The sequence below is a fragment of the Ornithodoros turicata genome, chromosome 6 (assembly GCF_037126465.1).
Source record: "Ornithodoros turicata isolate Travis chromosome 6, ASM3712646v1, whole genome shotgun sequence".
Lineage (NCBI taxonomy): Eukaryota > Metazoa > Arthropoda > Arachnida > Ixodida > Argasidae > Ornithodoros > Ornithodoros turicata.
Window position 1 is genome coordinate 32,606,573 of NC_088206.1, and position 10,838 is coordinate 32,617,410.

General features: G+C 49.0%; 1 protein-coding gene across 1 annotated transcript; it reads left to right on the forward strand.

Annotated features, from left to right (window-relative positions):
* The first annotated feature begins 5,873 nt into the window (after positions 1-5,873).
* Positions 5,874-10,166, forward strand: LOC135398463 (uncharacterized). Its single transcript, XM_064629864.1, has one exon. The coding sequence runs from the start codon at positions 5,874-5,876 to the stop codon at positions 10,164-10,166; it is 4,293 nt and encodes a 1,430-aa protein (XP_064485934.1).
* Positions 10,167-10,838: the final 672 nt, after the last annotated feature.

Here is a 10,838-nt window from a genome sequence, read left to right on the forward strand (position 1 = left end):
CACGAAGTAATCAGTCAGCTCAGGATGCTTTGCTGTGTTCCCGGCACGACGTAGAAGAAATTGCTAAAAACTGGCACACCAGCCCTTCAAAGTGCACCCTGCCTGTAGTTGGGTCGATGGAACGATATCACGAAGTAATCAGTCAGCTCAGGATGCTTTGCTGTGTTCCCGGCGCGACGTAGACGAAATTGCTAAAAACGGGCACACCAGCCCTTCAAAGTGCACCCTGCCTGTAGTTGGGTCGGTGGAACGATATCACGAAGTAATCAGTCAGCTCAGGACGCTTTGCTGTGTTCCCGGCGCGACGTAGACGAAATTGCTAAAAACGGGCACACCAGCCCTTCAAAGTGCACCCTGCCTGTAGGTTGGGTCGGTGGAACGATATCACGAAGTAATCAGTCAGCCTCAGGATGCTTTGCTGTGTTCCCGGCGCGACGTAGAAGAAATTGCTAAAAACGGGCACACCAGCCCTTCAAAGTGCACCCTGCCTGTGGTTGGGTCGGTGGAACGATACCACGAAGTAATCAGTCAGCTCAGGATGCTTTTCTGTGTTCCCGGCGCGACGTAGAAGAAATTGCTAAAAACGGGCACACCAGCCCTTCAAAGTGCACCCTGCCTGTAGTTGGGTCGGTGGAACGATATCACGAAGTAATCAGTCAGCTCAGGATGCTTTGCTGTGTTCCCTGCGCGACGTAGAAGAAATTGCTAAAAACGGGCACACCAGCCCTTCAAAGTGGACCCTGCCTGTAGTTGGGTCGGTGCAACCATATCACAAAGTAATCAGGGAAGCGCAGGGAAAAATACGCGCAGGGCTCAGGGCAGGGGGTGCCGTAGTTTGGACATGTCTGTATTTAACACAAGTCGTATACGACTCCCATTTCTCTCTTTGCTTCAGATATTCACTCGATTGATATTTTGTGAGCTGAGAATAATGTATGCATAATAGTTGTGTCAAATCTGAAATACATGAAATGCAGCGTTTCTCGTTTTGGTTGAGTATTGTTTGCGCCGATAATATTTCTCGTTTGCTTAGATAATGTTTCTCTAAAACCAGTTTGGACTGACATAAAAGTCTATTCTTAGATTTTTTTGCATGGTTTTGTTTGTTTGTGGATATAATTCTTATTGTGTTCTTGAGAATCGAATAATTCCAATGGCTATTTGCGATAGTTGATCAATAAAAAATTTCGCCTCAGTACACCGGTCCTCAGAATATTTCCCTTTGTAGGAAAGAATGTGAAAAAGAGAGAGAGAGAGAGAGAGTTCCCCACCCCATAGATTTACAAAGGACGTTTGGTTTTTTCGCTTTGGGCTGTATAGAGGGAGCGATAGTGACCCCACCAGGCTCAAGTAGCAAAGATTCGCTGTAAAGCTTGGCTGTACCGCAGGTGTCGGATACCTCTGTCAAGGTAATGTTTATTATAGTGTCTGAGTAGGACGAAAATTGTATATTGCTCGACTAGATTATGTCGCAAGGATGATTTTATGATAGTTCAAAAGATAATTTTTTTCCATTTCAATTTATTAAATTTGTAATGTATCTTGTTTGTTTCGATAATATTTTCCAGTGTTGTTTACATGTTGGCAGATGCGCCGTTTAGAGTGTTTCTCTGCTATTCGTCCGTGCATGTTTATCGTTTTGATAGATTGATTTTAAATTAGTTTTCCTTTGTGTACCTCTTGTTTGGATGGTGCGTTGGTTTCTCTCTCTATTAGCTGTTGATCTTGTTTCTCATTATTTCCTCGTGGTTTCTACAGACAATTCATTCCTAATTGTGCTGTTGCGCTAAAGTTTGAGGAGTTGAGGCTAAAGTTTTATCATCAGGGTGACTGGAGCGCCACTCTGACCCCTACCGTCGGAACGCTACAACACGCGGCTGCTCACGCCTTGTATGCATAACTGATAGCAGCGGGTAGAACGCGTCAAAGAGTTCACCATTTTTTTTTTTTTTTTTGTGTGTGTGTCTCTCTACTCTACTTGAATCGAACTCCATTAAAAATTGCAAACTACTGTTGTGTCGTACGGTGTCATAGCAGCAAGAAGGTGGCTCTTGTCCGCCCAAGAAATGTCCCCGACCCCGAGTGGCAGCGCTATTCCGGCTGCTGGCGATATGCAGGCGGCGGTATTTTTGTAGTACTCAATGGCTGGCTAATTCCTGAAATATGAAGCCCTGAAATAATTATTCCTCACTACTGCCGTCGTTTACCATTTTCAGTCATAGACTTGCATTGCGACTGTGTAATATCCAAGTATAATTATTGCAGTAGACAAATATCTGCATCCGGTCTAATGAAATAGAACACAAACACTTTGACCATATATACATTTCGTTTTCTTGTATTTGCTTTGCATTTATCAGCTTCTTATACTAAAATTCGACTGTGCAGCCGATGCCTCGGATAATTGTCGCTGTGTGACAGTAACATCCCGAGTCTAGTGACGACGAAAACAGACACACACAGACAGAGTTTGGACACATCTGTATGTGTCTGTTTTCGTCGTCCCTAGTCTCCGGGTCTTACAGTCATGAATTACATTCACCAGCTCACTTGTTTTAAGCAATTCGTTGGGTCACCGTCACCAGAAACCCCATATATATATAACTTTTTGTTGTCTATAACTTTTTGTTAAATATGCGTACGGAACCAAAGCTTGTGCACATACAGGGTGTTCAAAATTAAGCTTTCATTAGCACTTTATAAATAGGAGAACAAAAGAAAACTGGCTGCTATTTTTGTGTTCCTTGAGTAAGAAACAGGTGCTACATAATTAGCAGCACCTGTTTCTTACACAAGTAGCGTAAAGTTGTCATCAGGTTTCCTGTCATCGCTGTATTTGCGTAGCGCTCGTGAAAGCTTAATTTTGAACACCATGTATACACGAGGCTATATTCTATATGTATATACAGGGTGTCCCAGAAAACGTGTCATTGAATTATAATAAAAAAACTACGCCACCTAGAATCATGCGGTCAACAGCATTTGTTCCGATTAGGTTTTTGCCACCTCCTAATGTGAATGTCATGTACTCCAAGTTTGATTATGTAAATATTCGCGAACTGAACTCGGAAATTTGCCAAGTAAAGGTCACTTTTTTACCCCACCAATATGAAGAGCGTGCCGAATTCACTCAAATTCACGATAATTCACAGTGATATTCACGGAGTATCCCATCGGGAAAAATAGCCGAATATCATGCTTTTCGAAGCACCGGACCATAGCGCGCGATGACTTTTTGAGCGCAATCGCTCTCAGTGCGACGAAAGGAGGTTCCGAAGCCAGCCCACAGAGTGACAGTAGAAAAAGTAACAGTTCCTAAAATTGGGAGAGGGAAAGCATTACCCCAGCGAAAGTCGGACGTGATAAGCCGTGCCTGTTTTATCTCTCTCTGCGATGTCGGGGAGGGCTGGGTTTCCAACCTCCTTTCGTCGGACTGAGAAAGATTGCGCTGAAAAATTCATCGTGCGCTATTCTGTGCGACCTATTTTTTTCGATGGAATAGCTCCTGAATATCCCTGTCAATTATCATTAATTTGAGTAAATTAGACACGCTCTTCACATTGGTGGGGTTAAAAAGTGACGTTTACTAGACAAATTTGCGACTTAAGCTCGCAAAAATTTACATAATTAAACTTACGTTACACGACATTCACATGAGGAGGTGGCAAAAACCCAGTCAGAAGAAATGCCATTGACCGCATGACTCTAGGTGGTGTATATAGTTTTTTTATTATAATTCAATTACACGTTTTCTGGGACACCCTGTATAATAGCCGGTTCCAAATTTAAATAGTCGAGAAGTTTGCTCAAGCTGCACGGCTGTGCCCGAAAACGCTTCGAAATCATCGGTACTGCGTTGCCCAATGGCTGTTTATTCTGTGTTCATGGTAGAGTCGTGAACATTCCGCACGCGGAGAACATAACCAGAGGTCCCAGGAAAGAGCAACTATTTGGGTGTTGAACCATAAAACAGTTTGCATTTCATTTAGATGTCGTGTTATTATCGTTGACCTATCTTCAATTAATAACGGCGAACGTTTTGTTAAGTCCCCATTGAATTCGATAAGCACCCTGTGAATTAATCTTTGCCTTGTTCTTGTTAAGCCTGAGTTTTCTCAGAATGAAATTTATACTTCGGCACCCCCAATGCACCAGAGAAGCAAACTAAACACTGTAACAAACAGCGTCATTCGTGACATACACGCGTTCTGCATATGTACATCGTGCTGCACATTGTACACGTGTTTCATCAACTTTCATTTAAAGAATTTGTCGATCCTTTTGACGTCCGTAAAGCAGACGATAAACGATAATGCCACACCAACTTAGCCAGCTGTAAAGGCAAGCTTGCATCCCAACAGGATACTCTAAAAGGAAAAAGTGTTCTGGTGACTTCCCCATTGTATACCCTCCGCACTGGGAGGCTCTATTGTGGCCCTCGGCAGCCGTAACCTCAATCGCGACTTCGAGTTGTACCCTTTTAACGGATTAACAGCCACGACGGGGTTGCTCTTATTCAACTACGGAGTTCTAGACGTTTTGTGGCGACGAATATCTTCTATACGATTGTGTATATGTAGAAATCCGTGAATCGCCGATGCTTAGCTGCTTCAGAAAGTTCGACTTTTGTGGGAGGAAAACTATAGCACCATTTAGATCATATACAAAGAAACGGCTGTCACGTGTCACGCACGTGGAAAGAAACTGGTTGCGCGCATGGGCTATATAAGCCATGGACACACAATAACGGCATCTTGAGCTGCGGACTTGAGAGCAGTCGTGCTGCCCGGGGTAGTGCTGACCCAATGTTGCCATGTAAGTCTACTTTCACTGTTGCTGTAAATAGTTGTAAATAAACGTTGTTGTCGAGTGTCGTTGAAGTACGTCTCCGGCCAAGTTTTCGGACACAACCATCGCCATGTATCGGCAACCGTCCAGCAGTGGGAAGCAGAGGAGAAGAACCGAGGTGTAGAGACCTCCTTTACTGGCGCAGTCGATAGGGTCCCCTGCGTGGACAAGAGCAACAGCAACCGCATCCATGCAACAAGGCAAGGCACGGGTAACAGCAACCAAGATACCAAGGCGGCCAGGGAACGACGGACCGTGAAAACCAAGTCGGAAGAAACCGCGACGGACAGCGGAACAAAGGCGTAGCTGCAACGGACCGCAGTAAGTCCTACCGACGACGTTTACACGGCACCATTTCGATACACCGCGACGGACAGCGGAATCGGAAGAACTGCGACGGACAGCAGCGAGACGTTACCGGCCCAACCTTCGGCAACTCCCAAGCACCGGGTGCACCGCGACGGACTCTGGAAGAAGAGCTGCGACGGACAGCAGCGAGACAGCATAGCCTACGGCATCTTCAACGGGACGGGTACACTGCGACGGACCGCGGAAGAAGAGCTGCGACGGACAGCGGCGAAACGGCATAGCCTACGGCATCTTCAAAGGGCCGGGTACACTGCGACGGACCGCGGAAAAAGAGCTGCGACGGACAGCAGCGAAACAACGTAGCCTGCGGCATCTTCAAAGGATCGGGGACACCGCGACGGACAGCGGCCTGCCCAGGGAAGGCGACGGACAGCAGTACAGCGACAACAACGTCTAGCGTCGGGCAGTCAGGCGAGGCACCTTCGTAGCATCAGCGCTTGCAGCATCCTGTGAGGAACCCGAAGTGAATTGTGCGGTGAACCGTGAACGATCATCTGTGCAAAGTCAGCGTTGGATCATATTCACCAGGTAGGAGATTATTCGCAATTCCTCGGGGTCCATTTTTGGCTAGGAGCATTGATAGCTGTAGGACGCGTATGACCACGCGTAGTGGCGCGAATTACAAAGTTGACCGTAGTTCGTTTTGGTCTGTTAACATGGCGTCAAGCCAGAATAACGAACTGTCTGACAGACAGGAAGACACGTCAGGGCGGAGCGATCTTACGGAACTCGCACTTGAGCGCTTGAGGCTGGAAATAGAGTTGGAAAAGGAAAAGTCACGCCGGATTGAACTAGAAATATCGCGAGCGAACAGTGAAAAGTCGTCCAGAAGCTCGTCGCCCCCACCAGCATCTCGAGAAGACACCCTCGAGCGCTATGCAAAGAAGCTAAGGAGCGTACTCCTGCCATTGCCTGCCGATTTAGAAGTGCCGGTATGGTTCGAAGGGATAGAGGGCATCTTTCGATCGTATAAAGTCCCGACTGAAATTCAAAGCCACCTCGTGCTTCCTCTAGTCACCAAACGGGTAAAACATCTGTATTCTAAACTGACGACAGATGAGCTTGACAAATACGACGCGGTGAAGGACGCAGTGTTGAAGGAACTTAGGCTAGCGCCGGCAGAGTACAGGAAGCAGTTCCTGACCGCGGTCAAATCAAAAGACGAGGGGTGGTCCCATTTTGCCTCACGGATGAAAAGCTACCTTATATATTACGCGAAGGCGCGTGATGTGGACAACTTTGACGACCTGGTTGAATTATTGGCGGCCGACCAACTCAAAACCGTCATTAGTCCCGCGGCCTGCGAATACATAAAAATCCAGGAGGGTAGCGGCTGGGCAAAAACGTCGGAAATTGCGGAAATGATGGACGCATTTGAGGAGGCTAGAGGCATCGGCTCAGCAGGTAGGGAGCGTTTGTCGCAAACCGGGAATTCCTACCGACCTCTGCAACGGGCCGAGAGAACGGGAAACGCAGCCACGAAAGACACGCGAGGAAAGATACTGAAGGGACAGGACGGTCGGGGTCAGAGTCGCGTTAAGTGCTTCGTATGTAGCGGCCCACACTTCGCGCGAGATTGCACGCTGAGGCAGAAACAGACCGGTGGAAGGCACGTGCAGGCATCAATAAACGCCACCACAATGATACCAGCGGATCAAGACCGCACTCCTACAACGGCCGACACGGCGAACAGCACACTTGAGTGTAGAGCTAATTGCGCGACAACAAAGGGAATAGCGCAGGTATCCGCGTTACAAGTCGTGGAGTTACGTAGCGGTCCCACAACAATACAGGCTATTGTAGATACCGGGGCAGAAGTGACAGTTATGCGACCCAGTTTGTTTCCCGAAGAATCCGCAGAGGCGACCGGCACTGTAACACTAGTGTCTGCCTTCGGGCAAAAAGTAAAGGCGAAATTGGGAACACTCTCCCTTAGTCTGGCTGGGGACGGAGAGGAAAGAGGGGCAGATAAGTCGGCATACGTATTGTGCGCGTTCACCGAAGAATTGGCGGAGGGCACAGACTGTCTCCTCGCAGGAGAAGCATTTGAGATTCTAACATCGGGGACACCGCCCAGCGAGGTAAAAGAATCCACGATAGACGCACATCCCGCGGGCAATGCGGAGAGTGGCGCGTGTTTTGAGGTAGAAATTGATGACGCGGAGAGTGACGAAACAAGTCAGGTAGCCATGGAAGCGACAAGTTTGCAAGCACGCACCATAGAGAACACGGAGTTCAGGTTAGCACAGCGTAGTGATCCTAGCCTCACAGAATTTTGGCGCCGCGCAAAGAGTAGGACGCACGGTCTGCTAGTTGTAGATGGTACCTTGTACCATGAAGACAAAATACAGGGGCGGACAGTTCGACAACTAGTGCTGCCGGAGGGCAGACGCGAGGAGGTTCTTAGACTGGCTCATGACTCTCCTTGGGGAGGTCATTTGGGGTTAAGGAAGACACTAGCACGAATCAAGGCCAACTTTTATTGGCCCGGCATTGAGAGTGACGTGAAGGGGTACTGCCGGTCTTGTCACGGCTGTCAGCAGATTTCTGACAAGAGAGCCACAGATAGGATCCCAATCACACCTCTCACGCGTCCCGCATATCCATTCCAGGCCGTGAATGTAGACATAATCGGGCCCCTCGATCCAAAATCGGCACGCGGACACCGGTATGCACTTTGCATGACGGATCTCCACACCAGGTGGCCAGAAGTGGTGTGTTTGCGCACCTTTACGGCACGAAAGACTTGTGACGCGTTGCTACAGATCTTCGCGCGGACGGGGGTGCCGGAGGTGATATGCAGTGACAACGGGAGCAACTTTAGCGCGTCCCTCACAAAGGAATTTCTTCAAAGGATAGGTTGCGCACCCCGTTTTTCTACGGTGGAACACCCGGAAAGCAACGGCGCCGTGGAGCGTTGGAATCGCGTGTTGAAGAGAATGCTGTTTCACGTGGTACAGCGCGATCCTCGTAATTGGGATCAACACGTCCCATTCCTCCTCTGGGCGTACCGTGAAGTACCGCACGACACCACGGGGGTGTCACCCTTTGAGCTCCTGTATGGTCGTAAGCCGGTTGGCCCCCTGTCAATTTTAAAAAACACGTGGTCGGGCGAGGTAGATATCCCCAATACGCTGAGAGAAACGCCGGCCAAGTACATGCAACACCTCAGGGACCAACTACGGCTGGTAGCGGACGTTGCAGGGCTCACTGCAGTGGAGAATCAAAAGACGTACGCCAACCAGTACAACAAGCGGGCAAAGCCGAAAAGTTTCGATCCCGGGGATCAGGTGTTATTGTTTGATTCAGACCGACCCGGAAAACTGTTCCCGAAGTGGAACGGACCCTACACGGTCGTAGCCAAGTATAGGCAAAATTCCTACGTCGTACTCGGAAGCGACGGGAAACGGAGAACTGTACACGGAAACCAGCTCCGAGAATACCACGCACGGATAGGACATGTAGGTGTCGTATTTCAGGGGGATGAAGAGTTCGGGACGATAGAGCACGCGCCCATAGCGCAGGACAACGCGACAGAGGGTCTCCCGAAAGCCGCGACGCAACATCTCAGTGCAGAACAAGAGCGACAAATTTGCGATGTATTCGGGTCGTTCCCAGGGGTGTTCCAGGTGACCCCAGGTGTAGCTAGGGTCGGGGAGCACACGATAACCCTAAAAGAAGGGCACGCGCCGAAAAAGCCGTACCCGTATCGCGTGCCGGAGATGCTGCGCCCGGAAGTAGAAAAACAGGTGAAGGGACTCCTGGAGCAAGGTCTGATCTATCCCACAAACAGCCCTTACGCCCACCCCGTAGTTTGCGTAGCCAAAAAAGACGGCTCGATAAGGCTATGCGTCGACTACCGCCACCTGAACAACGGAACGGTTGATGACGCGTTCCCTATGGCTCAGCAACAAGAACTTATATTCAGGGTCGGTAGAGCCAAATATATAACGCTCATAGATCTCAAGCGGGGATATTGGCAGATACCTATGGCGCCGGGTAGTGAGGAAATGACAGCCTTCGTGACTCATTTGGGTCAGTTTGCGTGGAGAGTGATGCCCTTTGGGCTAAAGAATGCCGCGGCAACATTTCAAAGGGTGATGAACTCACTGTTAACGCCGCACCAGAATTACGCATGCGCGTACTTAGACGACATAGCTGTGTTTTCAGCGTCGTGGACAGAACACCTGGAGCACCTTCAAGTAACGCTCAGTGTGCTAGAGGCAGCGGGTTTAACAGCCAACCTGGAGAAATGTCAGGTAGCTCGCGCGAACATCAGGTACTTAGGACATGTGGTCGGTTCAGGTATGCACGCGCCGGACCCAGACAAAATCCAGGCAATCAAGCAACTGAAACGACCGGAGTCGAAACGTGAGCTTCGCAGTGCACTAGGATTATGCGGATACTACCGAAGTTACGTGCCCGGTTATGCCGAGATAGCCGAACCGTTAACTAGGCTCACCGGGAAGAAGATTCCTAACCGCATCCCGTGGTCGGAGGAAGCCGAGCGGGCTTTCCAGATTCTGAAAGAGCGGCTCTGTGACGCTGCCGCGCTGACAACACCTTCGCCCAGTAAACCATACTGGCTATTCACTGACGCATCGGCTAAGGCCGCGGGCGCATGTCTTGCTCAGATGGGGGACGACGGCAATGAACGACCGATCGCTTTCGCCAGTCACCGTTTCACGGAGACTCAGACAAAGTGGGCAACCATTGAACGCGAAGCTTTCGCTGTTATTTGGGCGCTAAGAAAATTTGATCATTGGCTTTTCGGAGCGCAAGTGCAGGTCGTGTCAGATCACAACCCCCTGGCGTATCTAACGACGACGACGCCCCACGGAGCTAAGCTCACCCGTTGGGCATTGGCGCTTCAACGGTACAACGTAACCGTAATACATAGGAAGGGGAGCAAACACGCGAATGCAGACGCGTTGTCAAGGTTAGTGTGAGGCGATCTTTTGGGTGGATCGCAAGCGTATGGACCCCGAATACTTGCAAGTGATCTCCTCGATGTTGCTGTATTTTTTTTTTTTTTCTTTGTGTGTGTGGTGTTGGCCGTATTCCTACATTTTGTATATGCTCCGTTACTGCCGAGACCAGTTGCAATGCAAGCTGATTTGACTGTGACAGGTCAAAAGGCCTAGTCACATTCTTAAGGTGGGGGGTGTAAAGGCAAGCTTGCATCCCAACAGGATACTCTAAAAGGAAAAAGTGTTCTGGTGACTTCCCCATTGTATACCCTCCGCACTGGGAGGCTCTATTGTGGCCCTCGGCAGCCGTAACCTCAATCGCGACTTCGAGTTGTACCCTTTTAACGGATTAACAGCCACGACGGGGTTGCTCTTATTCAACTACGGAGTTCTAGACGTTTTGTGGCGACGAATATCTTCTATACGATTGTGTATATGTAGAAATCCGTGAATCGCCGATGCTTAGCTGCTTCAGAAAGTTCGACTTTTGTGGGAGGAAAACTATAGCACCATTTAGATCATATACAAAGAAACGGCTGTCACGTGTCACGCACGTGGAAAGAAACTGGTTGCGCGCATGGGCTATATAAGCCATGGACACACAATAACGGCATCTTGAGCTGCGGACTTGAGAGCAGTCGTGCTGCCCGG